Raw genomic sequence first — 14270 nt, forward strand, 5'->3', positions numbered from 1 at the left:
ATTCTAGATCTGTCATGCTTAGTAGATACTGGAAAGAGATGCCTTAGGGATGTGGGGCTTTTTGCAAGGAAGGGAAGGAGGAAATGAGAATTGTTAATAACTCTGGTAATTGTTTTCCTTTTTTTTTAAGATTCCCCCTCCCTATCTTGATGAGGGATCTAGTTCTAATGCTCTCATTTTTTCTTTCATCCTTGTGTCCCTAGGCAGCCGTATTCTTCTACCAGCCTGTGACTCGAAGCAGCGTTCTCTCCTGGCGCCGGGGGCTTCTGAGGGGATGTTTTGTCTCTGCACTAGGACCCTCCTTCCCAAATTATGTCACCCCCTGGAATGTGGCCCTCCAGGCTGGCTCATCCTACCAGCCTGTGTCAGCCATGAGCTTGGCCACTGGTGTCAGGATTGGGATCCTGTTACACAAATAGTGGAGTTGGTGGGCAGAGGTAAGGGCCACACAGAGGATCTGAGGACATGGTATGCAAATGAAGGGTGGAGATTTTTGGTGGGGGCTACCGATATAAATGGAGAGAGGAGTGGGTGGGACTTGCAGCCTTGGAGGGGGTGTTGTGATAGCAGGACTGGATGGTGGTGGTGGGGAGGAGGGCTGTGAAATAGGCAAAGAAGAGGTCCCGTTTGGGTGCCAGAGCTCAGGAAAAAAGGGGAGGATAGGCGGGGTGTGTGGCAGGTATATGCCAGTAAGTTTGGGGTTTTTTTTTTTATGGAAATCAGAACCTTGTGGATCAGTTTGCCGATCAAATCAAGGTGGAAGAGATGCCCGTCAGGAGGTGGGCAGGATTATGCAAATCAGGGCTCCGGTGGGCGGGGCTGGGAGCACTGCAGCTTTGTCGCCGAGGACCAAACTATGCAAATAAACGGGAGGGGGGCGGGTTTGGGGTTTGTCTATTGGAATGAGTGGAGTGGGAGGGGCTGGCAGCCTTGCAGACGGGGCTGGGGCACGTCGTGGAAGTGAGGGGGGAGTCGGTGGGCGGAGCTAGGAGCTGCTGGTGCAGGGGGAGCGGCCATATAATTAAAGATCCGGGGCGGGGCTCACCCTGGGGAGGAGGGGGCGGGCTCTATGCAGATGAGTGGGCGGGGCGGGCAGAGTCTCTCGCGCTCCGTTCCCAGCTGCAGCCAGAGGTGCCTGGCGGCTGCATCCGGCTCGCGCGCAGCATCTGCACCAGCTGCGGCTCGGGCTCCGCTAGCGGGCGCAGGATGGCGGAGCCGCCGGCCGCCCCCAGCGAGGAGGGCGAGGAGGGCCCGGTTCGCTTCGCCCGAAAGGGGGCCCTGAGGCAGAAGAACGTGCACGAGGTGAAGAACCACAAGTTCACGGCCCGGTTCTTCAAGCAGCCCACCTTCTGCAGCCACTGCACCGACTTCATCTGGTGAGTCCCCCCCCCCCGGGATCCCCCAGCCCCCCTCCTGCAGCCACTGCACCGACTTCATCTGGTGAGTCCCCCCCCAGCCCCCCTCCTGCAGCCACTGCACCGACTTCATCTGGTGAGTCCCCCCCCCCCCGGGATCCCCCAGCCCCCCTCCTGCAGCCACTGCACCGACTTCATCTGGTGAGTCCCCCCCCCCCCGGGATCCCCCAGCCCCCCTCCTGCAGCCACTGCACCGACTTCATCTGGTGAGTCCCCCCCCCGGGATCCCCCAGCCCCCCTCCTGCAGCCACTGCACCGACTTCATCTGGTGAGTCCCCCCCCGGATCCCCCAGCCCCCCCCTGCAGCCACTGCACCGACTTCATCTGGTGAGTCCCCCCCCGGATCCCCCAGCCCCCCCCTGCAGCCACTGCACCGACTTCATCTGGTGAGTCCCCCCCCCCCCCGGGATCCCCCAGCCCCCCTCCTGCAGCCACTGCACCGACTTCATCTGGTGAGTCCCCCCCCGGATCCCCCAGCCCCCCTCCTGCAGCCACTGCACCGACTTCATCTGGTGAGTCCCCCCCAGCCCCCCTCCTGCAGCCACTGCACCGACTTCATCTGGTGAGTCCCCCCCCAGCCCCCCTCCTGCAGCCACTGCACCGACTTCATCTGGTGAGTCCCCCCCCAGCCCACCTTCTGCAGCCACTGCACCGACTTCATCTGGTGAGTCCCCCCCCGGATCCCCCAGCCCCCCTCCTGCAGCCACTGCACCGACTTCATCTGGTGAGTCCCCCCCCGGATCCCCCAGCCCCCCTCCTGCAGCCACTGCACCGACTTCATCTGGTGAGTCCCCCCCCCCCGGGATCCCCCAGCCCCCCTCCTGCAGCCACTGCACCGACTTCATCTGGTGAGTCCCCCCCAGCCTCCCTCCTGCAGCCACTGCACCGACTTCATCTGGTGAGTCCCCCCCCAGCCCCCCCCGCAGCCACTGCACCGACTTCATCTGGTGAGTCCCCCCCCCCCCCCCGGGATCCCCCAGCCCCCCTCCTGCAGCCACTGCACCGACTTCATCTGGTGAGTCCCCCCCCCGGATCCCCCAGCCCCCCTCCTGCAGCCACTGCACCGACTTCATCTGGTGAGTCCCCCCCCCGGATCCCCCAGCCCCCCCCTGCAGCCACTGCACCGACTTCATCTGGTGAGTCCCCCCCCCGGATCCCCCAGCCCCCCCCTGCAGCCACTGCACCGACTTCATCTGGTGAGTCCCCCCCCGGATCCCCCAGCCCCCCTCCTGCAGTCACTGCACCGACTTCATCTGGTGAGTCCCCCCCCGGATCCCCCAGCCCCCCTCCTGCAGTCACTGCACCGACTTCAGCTGATGAGTCCCCCCAGCCCCCCTCCAGCCCCCCTCCTGCAGCCACTGCACCGACTTCATCTGGTGAGTCCCCCAGCCCCCCTCCAGCCCCCCTCCTACAGCCACTGCACCGACTTCATCTGGTGAGTCCCCCCCCGGATCCCCCAGCCCCCCCCTGCAGCCACTGCACCGACTTCATCTGGTGAGTCCCCCCCCCCCCCGGATCCCCCAGCCCCCCCCTGCAGCCACTGCACCGACTTCATCTGGTGAGTCCCCCCCCCCCCCGGATCCCCCAGCCCCCCTCCTGCAGCCACTGCACCGACTTCATCTGGTGAGTCCCCCCCCTAGCCCCACAGAACCCCCCCCCCGCCCACCTTTTGAAGCCATTGCACCAACTTCATCGGGTGAGTGCCCCCTGGGTCCCCCCAAACCCTCCTCAGCCCATCTTCTGCAGCCACTGCACCGACTTCATCTGGTGAGTGCCCCCTAGCACCCCCCAGACTCCCCTCTGACCACCCTCTGCACCGACCTCATCTGGTGAATGCCTCCTAGCACCCCCCGGCCCGTGCACCACATCGGGGAGCTCTCCAGCATATACCCCCTGGCCTGTGTACCCCCTGGTCCCATGCATGCTGCACAGGGGACCCTCTGCATGCATTTCTAGGAACCCTATCAGCCGTGTCTCCCATGGAGTGCTCCCTGTATCTCTTGGCATACACTGCCATCCCCTCTCTGCCTTGCTTCCTGGGGGGGGACCCCGGCCGCCCCCCCTCTAGCTAGGTATCCCATGGGAGAACACTTTTACGCCCTGCAGGCATTGCCAGGCGCCCTGTGGCTTATCTGCTCTCCTAGGGATCTGTCTGTGTGACTCGGTGCCCCTTTTGCAGCCGTATGAACGCTGCGTATTCCCCCGCTACCCCTGCCTCCCAGGGGCAACCTCCTGTGTGCACCCCAGGCATGCCCGGCTCCCTGGCACATTCACTCTGCACCTCCCTGGACCCTCTCAGGGCAGGTGGGAGCCAGATTTCACCTGGCTCTCACTTGGGAGCCCCCCATGCCTCTGCTACCGACTGGTAAATCCACCCCTGCCGCTGGGGAGCAAATGGTTAAGCAAGAGCCTCCCTCTGCTCCCAGGCCACCCGCCTTCATTCCTGGTGCACCCAGCCTCCCCTCTGGCAGGGCACAGACCCCACAGAAGGTTGCTTGTGCAGCATTGAGCCAGCTGCTGGGCACTTTCTTGCCTGCATCCCCACGGGTGCCTTTGAATGTCCCCGTGGGCAGCTGCTGGCGGGGACAGGTTGCCAGCTGCTGTCATGCTGTTTCACCTCCCTAGATGTGAGCAGCTCTCCCCGGGGAGAAGGGCGGGGGCGAGAGCGTGGGCTGGTGCACCGGGAGGCTCATTGTGTGTCTCTTTCCCTTTGCAGGGGGTTTGGGAAGCAAGGATTCCAGTGTCAAGGTAGGGTGCTTCCCTTGCACTGCATTTCAGCCTGTGTGTGGGGGGGGTGGGGGTGGGCGTGGGCGGAGTCCCCTCCCATGCATGCCTAAGTGGCGGGGGTGGGTCCCTGCCATGCTCAGTAGCGGGTGCTGCCAATCTCCGGCCCTCCGTATAGATGATCATTGAGGTTCTCATATATGGCTGGGAAAAGGCAGCTCAGGTTTTTATTGGGCTGATGGGAAGCCCGAGTGGCTCCCAGCTCACCCAGGGCTTCCCTTCCTGGGGCGGGGGCAGGAGCGTCTTGGCCCAGGCCTGGAGAAACAAAACCAAGAGCCCCCTTGGGTGAAGAGGCTTGAAAGTACTGGCAGATACTGACGAAAGCCAGGAAGTGTGGGCGGATGGTGTGACTGGAGGGGAAGTGCAGTGACAGTGTCAGCTCAAACCCGCTGCTTCCCTGCTCGGTTATTCCTGTCTCTTGGGGGCGGAGTGGGGGGCACAGTTGTTCCTTTTTGTGAACAACGTTCATTGATGACTTAATGAGCGGTGACTTTCCCCAGCATGCCACGGTGACTCTCGTGCAGCTGTGTCTGTATTCAGAGAGGGAGGAGGCCACGCTGCCGCAGCGAGGGGCGGGTGCGACCTGCGCCTCCATCCAGTGCAACCGTATTGACTGAAGGCTGAGCCCTCCCTAGGAATGTGCACGTGGGGGCAGCGTGGCACTAGGTGGCTAATGGTAGCCCTGGCAGTGGACTGACAGCTGCTGTGTGTCATCAGTAGCTTATTACAGCTTGAACCTCTCTAGTCCAGCACCCTCGGACCTGACCGGTGCCGAACCAGAGAATTTGCCTCTGGGAGGTCAATATGGTCTAGCAGCATTGCCAACCCTTCCACTGCTTGCTGGGCTCTCAGAAGACATTTTGGGGTCAATTAGAGCTAAAGAACAGCCCAGAACCCTGAGAGCCAGGACTGGGGACTGGAAACAAACTTTATGGGAAGGCAGGAAACTTGGCCACACCCATGATAAGGGGACCCCCGGCTCACTGACATCATGCCGGACCACGGAGGTTGCCGGCCCAGAGTTCCGGACTAGAGAGGTTCAACCTGTATTGTGTTATGCCTAGTGCAGGATGCAGAGAGCTTAGCCTGAGTATATGATATCCTGGTGGATGCCTTTCTCCTCCTTCCCCCAACCCTCTCAACAGGTGTGTCTCTCTGCAGACAGGTGGCTGGTCATGCTGAATATGTATTGGGTAAAGGAACAGCTTTGTTCTTGCCTCACATGTAAATAGCCACTTGAGGAATATTACTATTGAAAGGGGTGTGGGTTGCGGATTGATGGCGGAGTCAGGCATCCAGTCGAAGCGTATGCAGAAGCTTCAGCGTTGCCGTTGCAATGAACTAACCTAGTCATTTCCCGCCCCCCCAATATCGAAGGGATTGGTCAGCGCTTTTAAACTGAGCGCTAGTCGTGTGTCATTTTGTGAAAATCAAATGAGGTTCAAGGAAAACATTGGCGATAGGTAAACGCGCTTTTTATGTACCTAACCTACTATGCAAACGTGTCTCTCGTAGGCTGTCTGGTTCAGGGATTATTGTTTTAATTGTACTGCCCTGAAAAACTTGAAGGGCGGAGTTAAACTACATAGAAAATAAGGCTTTATAACCAAAAACAAAACAAAAAACCCCTTAACTGCATAATCAGAACTCTTCGTGTATTGATAATGCTGGTGACTCTGTTTTCAGGGATGTATGACGTGTTCTTATTGCATGAAATCCATTTAACTGCTGATCACTAAATATAAAATCAGGGTGTCACTTTGTTTTTCATCCTTTGGCAGGGAATACTTCAGTGTATTTAAGTAACATACGTACCCACGCCCACTGTAAGTAGGCATTGGCTGAGGCGGCTTGATTCAGGTCTGCATCAAGCTGGAGTTATTTTTGAGTTTGTCAGGGCTGAGGGTTTTTTTTTTAAATTTGTAATGGCACTGAAATCTTGCTGTCATGAAATCGTATCCCCCAAAGAGCTATTGTCACTGGTGGCTTTCTCCCAAGATCAGCCATTTTGCATGAGACGGATGGCTCTGTGGAGTGAAATCTCACAAGAACAGCTAGTCTTGGCAGACTTCACCCACCGAGCTCCAGCCGACTTTGGAAGTGGCACAGATGCAAAACTTGAGGCGTGAGCTCGCTATCTCGAGATCTGAATCTAATCTGACACCTGCCTTTCCACCACCTCTAGAAGCCAGGGGATGACAGAGGAGAGGTTTTATTATGGCCTGTTTCTGGAATGTAACAAAGGTTCCAAAACACCGTGGTGAGGCCAGTTCTATTGCCCAGATATACTCGATGGGATTCCCAGATGTGAGGGGCCGGGAGTGATCACAGAAGTCCCCTGGGCACTGTTCCATAATGTGGTGATCATGCCACTGATGCCTGCTTTCTTGCTCTCTGGGCTCCCCACCTCCCTGTCCTGTTGGATCAGAGCCTCTGGTCTCCCCCGGCCAAAGCCCAGAGTCTGGGTTTTACACCGAGAAAGCTCATAGGTTTGCTCCCTTTATCAATGAAAGAGAGAGATGCATAGGGGTTGCTCTTCCTCTTTCCCCCAGGTAACAATTATTTACACTGGGCCTGATAATGAACAGAAGTGTTTTTATGAAGTATAATAAGCCGGATTTAAGTGGCTGCCAGTGAAAACAGACAGATCAAAGTAAGTTACTAAATTAAAATGACGAGAACACACCTAGCTAATTTTAATCCGCTAAGAAATGTGTTGCCTGCACAGTCTTACTTTGAACAGCTGTTCTTGTTTCAGGTAAAAGCTTCAGATCAGAATAAAACATCTTTTACTCTGACTTGGGTCTCCAGCTCTTCAGAGTTCTTTTGTGCCCTCCTAGGGTGTGCCAGGCAGTTTCAAAAAGCCAGATGAAGATACAGGGCTAATTGCTTCCCCGTGCTTAAATAGACTTTCCTTCAGAGTGGGAACCTGTTGTTTGGCCTCCACCCCTTCCCATGGAAGAACACTAGGCTCGAAATGGATCCCAGTATCAGGTGACATGGTTACATGTCTTTCTAGGATCAGCCACCTTCTGGGCTTACAGGACAAACAAGGCTGTTTCCAGATGCTTGAGTCGATCACCAAGCCGTTAGGGCAGTAGGAATGGCTCTCGTTAGCATATTTCAAACGATCAGCAGGTCCCCACTTTATATGTCTGACTTCACTTCCAAGAATGATACATGCACAAACATAGGAGCCACATATCCAGCAGCTTGTAACGGTAACATCCATAGGTCACGGGGCCTGTTTTGCAGAGAGCATCGTTGAGTTATGCATATTCATGTCCCTAAGCCAATTTTCATAGGGCATGGTGGGGGGAGGGCCACTCACAGCAAAGTTCTGGAGATCCCTGAGTCCGACAGGCTTCCCCCCGCTGCAGAACACTTGCCACGTGCATGGAGGGTCTGTCTGGCTTAAACTAGGAAAAGCAGAGACACAGAGCGCTCCTGCTACAGGCTGGGCCGCATCTCGTGCCGGTTTTTCTCTGCTTGCCAGCATGGCCTAGCCCAGGCCAACCAGTGATCTGTAGCTTTTGCTCTGAGGCTTTGTACGTGGGGTATCTGCCCCTCCGCACCCCTGGCATGTGTGATACCGGGCAGTGAAATCAAATGTACCCCTTTTCCTCTGGGGAGCATGGGGTTTAGGTTCCTCTACCGACTTTGTTTTGCCGCACTACACCCCTGCCCATGCCCCGGTGGCGTGCCAGTGTCAAACGCTAATAGAAAAGAAATCGCTGGACCCATCGGATGCCAGTGCAGGACGTCTCGTGCTTTGCTGCGTCCTGCCTGTGCAGCTCTGCCGCTGCCGAACGCACGCCTCTCTTGGCGCCATGGGGAGCTGTTGAGCAAACCTGTCGCGGAGCACTTGCCCCATGGTGTGAGCTGTGTGGTGGTCACCGGGGTTCAGTTGGTCTGCAGCGTGGGGGCAGCAAACAGGCCATGTAAAGACTGCCTCAGGCTTGGGAGCGTGCCGCGGCTGACCTGCCGGTGTGGCAAACGACCCCTCTCCCCGGAGTTTCTGCGGCGCACTTGCAGCTGGGAGTCTGGGGCAATTGATTCGGGCTGAGGCTGCAGGGCTAAAGGCAGCGTGACGCTTCTGTTCAGGCTGCAGCCAGGGGGGCAAGGGGGAGCCTGGCATTTCGGAGTGGCCCAGGAGCTGCGTGGGAATTGCCATGGCAGTCATGGGGCTCTGAGGGTTGGTAGGGAGAGGACAACCCAGCATCGTGCTCTGGGCAGTGTTAAGGGCTGACTGCCCTTGGCTCCGCCCCTTCCATACTTGGCCCCGCCCCTTCCATGGGCGTGGAGCCATCCCCCCCACACCTAGCTCCTGTGGCCCTGGTGGCTGTCAGCCTCGCTGCCCTGTCCTCTAACATCTGGCAAAGGGCTCATGCGCCAACCCAAGTGGGAACATTTGCACTGCTCTTTCTAGCTCCACGAGCCCCGGGTGGTTGACGTGAGCTCTGAGATTTGGTGCCAGGGGTTTTTCTTCCCTGTGTCGATGTGCGACTGCATCACTTAGGGAACAAGTGCCATCGACTCAGAAGGGTTTAGCCTCCTGCGTCACCCCAGTCATTCCTGACAATCCCACCCCCTCTGTAAAGGTACGCGCGGGAAGACCTTGTTTGGCATTCCCGTAGCCCCGAGCAGCTCCCGACCGGTCCCAGGCTTCCCTTGGCAGGGTGCAGCATAGACACAAGAGGCGCTGCTGTCCCCAGATAGCTTCCCAACCATCACAAGCTAAAATCCCAGAGAACTTTGTGTCCCTTGGCCAAGTGCTTTGAGATCTGTGGATGCAAAATAGTCTCAGAGCTTGCAGAGTTAAACGTAATGATTTCCCTGCTGTAATTTAATAAAAGTGATACTAATCTTTATAAGAGCCAAACCCCCTCATGCTATGCAGGCAGGAAGTTTAAAGAGAGGCAATCAATATGGAGTATTTTGAGGTTAGAGACTGAAGGCCTAGAATTAACTGCTGCTTTTAGACCACGGAGAGTCCATGAAAACTCCAGAAAGAGTTCTCATTTCTTCCATGGCTGTAAGAAACAACTGTGACTCCTAGGTCTAGAATCATAGGGGCCAGTCCCTCCCCGCCCCCCTCTGGCCAGTATTAGATATTTATCATTCCTACCTTGTTACCTGTCAATGAAGTGCTACATTTTCTATCCTCTTGTTTCTGGAGGCTAGGATGTTGCCTGACAGGTGTTTTTTTGGGCAGGTTCTTGCATTTACTAAGTGCTTTATGTCTAAGTGGCAGGACCTATCTGTAACTCAGGTCTTGTGAGAGGCCTTTCCTACTCTAAAATTATTCCATGATGTCTCATTTTAGCATCAAACCAACTTGGACTCTCTAAAGAGCTTTAACTTCATGAAGCACCCCCTGCAATAGCTGAAGGGCGGTGTATGTCTCTCGTAGCCTGTCGGGGTACTGAAATCTCTCGTATCTCATTAGTGGCTGTCCATGGGGGTTCACTGTGCTAGGGGCCTGGAGCAGATGACCTGGTCCCCAAGAGTTGGCTTTCTTAGACAAGACACACCCAGGGCTGGAGGGTTTATACCCGTCTTACCAATGGTGAGCTGAGACCTGGAGGGAGTCTACGACTTGTCCACCGTGAAAGAATCGAGGCAGATTCAGTAGTTGAACCTAGATCTCTTGGGTCTTAGTCCAGGGTCTAACCACAAGCCCATTCTGTCCATCAGCCTCACTGCTTAAAAGCTAAAATGAGGAGCACTTGGTACTTTATTCTGCCTTGGCCATACGAAGTTGCACGTTCTATTGCTGTGTCTAGGCACTTTGCTTTGGAAATCGATCTTGTCTTCAATAAAATGAAATGCTTGTTTCTATGGAAGTGTCATACAGCTGATGGAATCCGTCCTTTGTCACTTACGACTTCATTATTGCATAGGCCTGCCGGTCGGGATCTTGGTCCTCTGGGCCCTTAGGAACAGCTTGCCTTATGTCAAATGTCTATGCTATAATGAGTTTCCACTTAGTTCTGTTTCCTTTCTCATAGGTCTAGGTGCCTTACAGTAAACTGCTATTGAGGTTTTGAGACTCTCCATTTACTTGATACAAATTCAGTTCCAGGTTAATATTTCCCAACTATTTTTATTCCATTGTTTAGGAAACTTGGCTGAAGTAGATGCCTTTCACATTTCTAAACTGCCTCCTCCTGCCTGTACCTGCTTAAATAGGCTTTCATTGTGCCTTGCTTTCTTCTAGGACATCTACAAGCATTAGCTTATTAATTGCTGTGACTCGTCCTGTATTAAGTTTGGGGAGACTGACTAGTAGTAATTTGAATGTCTAAGAGATCATTAATTCCACACTAATTGCGGATCTTTTTCTTGGGTGTCTTAAACTTACTGGGTAACTTCCCCTTTTAGATGACAGAAGAATATATATTCCTTTAGCCAGCAGGAGTCTTGCATTCATGCTGCATCCAAGAAAAGAACATGGCCCATCGATACAGAGGAGCTAAGAATAAAGTTGAGAAATGGAAATATTGGAAAAATGTAGCCCTCTCTTGGGGACTCTGGATGTGTTTGGAGCTGCCAGAACGTGGCCAAAGTTCAGCGTGCGCTGGTTGTGTATGAGCAAAGAGACGATACAGATGGATATTTTGAGGCTGTCTTAATCTGTCGTTACTGAAATGTAGGAAAGCTTTAATCTGGCCTAGATTGTGACTTTTTTAGCACTTTGTGTTCCCGTTGCTTCCGACAGAGCTGTAATGTGCCTTTCTTTCCATGCCATGGCGATGGTGTAGGACGGGCTTGGAGGGGGGTGGAAAGGATCTTGTCACTGGTTTATTGATCCAGTGAGACCATCGGGAAGGGCCTTTCATTTGTGTTGAGTGGTTCGCGGCGTTGCCTTCAGGGATTCCTAACGGAATGGTCTGAAAGAGGTCACGTTAAGTGCATGGGGGTAGGCGCTCCCATATGCAAGTGGCTGAACCAAAAATTAAAAACAGGCGCCCGAAGTCAGGTGTATTTAGGCATCAGAGTTTAGGTTCCTATTTTTGGAAAGTTTTGGCCAGTGGTTTTTCTGGTAGGGCGGAGTTCTGCTAGTGAAACCGAGCTCCTCTTCTGACGGGGGCCGGCTCACATCACTCAGGGCAATGGTATCTGTGCCATGCAGAGTACGAGGCCCCGCCCCTTTGTTGGAGTTGCTAGGCCGTACCATAACATGCACGGAAACCCCGGTACAGTGAAAGCTTTGTTATCCGGCACTCGTGGGGAATTGGGGGTGGCCGGTGAATGGCATGTGCTGGATAACAAAGCTTATTTCTCTGTCTCCACCTCCTACTGGCAGCTCCGGCTCCCGGCTGCTCGCGGCAGGCTGAGGGGGAAGGAGGCACCGGCTGTTGAAGCCCCGGGACAGCTGGCTGGACAGGCGGGAGTCAGGTGCGCGCATTTAATGATGTGGTGGTATTGTGGCCAGGAGCAATGAGTGGCGGGTCACCAAGCTTTCACTGTGCTTCTATAGAGCTCGCTTGTAACACGGCTTCCCAGAAATTGCTGTCTTGCTACGGACGTTTCTCTTTCTGCCGAGAGTCAGATCTTCATCCCTTTTCAATTAAAAGAAACCTGGGGCTGGTTTGAAAGCCCTGGAGGACCAAACCTCTGTTTGTTCCCAGAACGCCAGTGGCCTGGGCAGTGGCGTCTGGTTTGCTCTGCATCTGTTTAGCTCACAAGTCTCAGATCTGGCGTGGAGAAATTGGAGAGGGTCCAGAGAAGAGCAACACAAACGATTAAAGGTCTAGAGGACATGACCTCTGAGGGGAGACTGAACATAACATCAGAACGGCCAGACTGGGTCAGACCAAGGGTCCATCCAGCCCCGTGTCCTGTCTGCTGACAGTGGCCAATGCCAGGTGCCCCAGGGGAGGGAACGCAACAGGGAATCCTCACGTGATCCCTCCCTTGTCGCCCATTTCCAGACAGACAGAGGCTAGGGACAGCATTCCTACCCATCCTGGCTCACAGCCGCAGATGGACCTAACCTCCATGAATCTATCGAGCTGTTTTTGAACCCTGTTAAAGGCCTGGCCTTCACCACGTTCTCTGGCAAGGGGTTCCAGAAAGAAAGAAAGAATTGAGCTTGCTTAGTTTGGAAAAAAGCAGACTGAGGGGGGCCATGAGAGCTGCTTTCAAGTACCTAAAAGGGGGTTACAAGGAGGAGGGAGAAACATTATTCTCCTTGATCTTTGATGGAAGGACAAGAAGCAGTGGGCTTAAATTGTAGCCATGGAGATTGAGGTTGGACATTAGGAAAAACTTCCTCACTGTCAAGGTGGTGAAACACTGGAATAAATCGCCGGGGGAGGTTGTGGAATCTCCATCACTGGGGATATTTCAGAGCAGGCTAGACCGACACCTGGCAGGGATGGGCTAGACGGTGCTGGGTCCTGCCGTGGGGGCAGGGGACTGGACTCGATGACCTCTCAAGGTCCTTTCCAGGTCTATTATTCTGTGAGTCTGACTCGGTTGGTGCCCATGGCCCATTCAATCCTTGGTACCTCTGCTGAGACTGCTCACAGAAGTTGCCAGTTGTGCTGGTAGCCTCTAGGAACTGGACTTGCCTAGCAGCTGGCTTGTTGCCAGCCAATATGGAGCCATGTTTCTGTTGCTGCTGACCCCGGCAAGAATCAAACCACTGACCTAGAGCTGAAGAGCCAGGCAGGGGGGCTCTTGTTCACTTGTGGAGGTTAAATAACTTGCTCCATTTATTGCTTGCAGCCTTTGACTGTACAGAGCAGTTTAGGAAAGAAGAATCTCGATTCTTCTAAAACCAACAAAGCGCCTTAGTTACTCATAGAAGTTTAGCTCTGAGGCGGCAATTTTATTTTTCGGTGATTTTCTGTGACTGTGTAATTAGGCTGTCTGAGGTGTGCTCACTGAGTGTTTCACCTAGGCCAAGTTTGGAAGCAAAATATTCACTCTTCTTACCATTCAGCTTTCTCCTTTTGGCTTCGTTTTCAAACTGAGCACTTGGTTCAAAACCGAAGAAGCCAGATCGGACACGGAAGAGCTTACCTTCTCAGCGAGTGTTTCTCTCTCGTTATCTGCCTTTTAAAACCCACCCTTTCCTTCCCCCCTCTCCTCCGCTGCCCTCCAAACGGAAGTGAAACCCATAGTGTGTTCTAAATTTGCAGATCATACCGGCGCTATAGTCTGCCTTGTTTCTGTCTCTCTTAACTCCACGTCGCTACTCAAAATGTGTCTTTATTGACTGCGAGCGAGAAATAAAGCAAAACAAACTCCAATCATACAGAGCTGTCTTGAAACCAGCAATTTAGTTGTAGGCTGGAGAAATGTTAGTGATCATAAAGACTAATTAAAAATGGTACGACAATTACTTTTGCCACACAAACGATGGTAATTATGTAATGCTGCAGACACTGAAAACATCATTTTGAAGACTGTTGGGATGCCTCTGTAGTGGAACAATTCTTAATAGGCTGGGATCTTGCAACAAGGAAGTCGGCTTGTGCAGAAAGGGGGCCAACTTTTTTTGCTGCTAGGGTGCAGTTGAGCAGGTAGAAATAGAAAGGGGAAGCTGGTCTAGTCCGCTGCCTGCTTCTCCAGATGGCGCTTAGTTTTTTTTTGCAGCATTTTGAATAAAAATATGGTTGACAGACCCAAAAGCAGAAGATAACCTTCTGAATTTAGGTCACAGAGCGAGGCCTTCTCCAAAGTCAGCTTTAGAACAGGCGACAAATGGGGGTTCTTTCTAATTCTCCCCTATTTTTGCCGTGGTTCTTGTGCTCCCTAATTGCCTTCGTGGTTCATTAGCATGTTTTGGGATGGGGAGGGAATTCTGGACCTTCAAGCGTCTGCAGATGCCTTGTCGAAATGCTCCTTTTGTTGCGGTATATATCACTTGGGTACATTAAGAGGCTGTGACTTAATTAGCACCTTTCATCTTACAAAGGCACAAAAATCCATTAAGTTCATCAAGGAAATCTATTTTTCCCCCCCTGTTGCAATTTAATGGTGATGGATTTTGCTTTCTACTCTCCTGAGAACAGATAGCTGTCACTTTAAAAAAATGATTTCAGCTGCAGTAATCGG

General features: G+C 53.8%; 1 protein-coding gene across 2 annotated transcripts in view; it reads left to right on the plus strand.

The window, feature by feature from the left end:
* The first annotated feature begins 1097 nt into the window (after positions 1-1097).
* Positions 1098-14270, plus strand: part of PRKCB (protein kinase C beta) — a 246309-nt gene continuing 233136 nt past the window's right edge. Inside the window, exons 1-2 of one of the 2 annotated variants that reach the window (XM_075899914.1) lie at positions 1098-1376; positions 4132-4163. In XM_075899914.1, coding sequence (XP_075756029.1) covers positions 1207-1376; positions 4132-4163 — 202 coding nt within the window. In that variant the 5' untranslated portion in view covers positions 1098-1206. The remainder of the gene's footprint in view (positions 1377-4131; positions 4164-14270) is intronic. The other variant, XM_075899913.1, reaches the window with a different exon arrangement.

Source organism: Pelodiscus sinensis, chromosome 16, assembly GCF_049634645.1.
Source record: "Pelodiscus sinensis isolate JC-2024 chromosome 16, ASM4963464v1, whole genome shotgun sequence".
Classification (NCBI taxonomy): Eukaryota; Metazoa; Chordata; order Testudines; family Trionychidae; genus Pelodiscus; species Pelodiscus sinensis.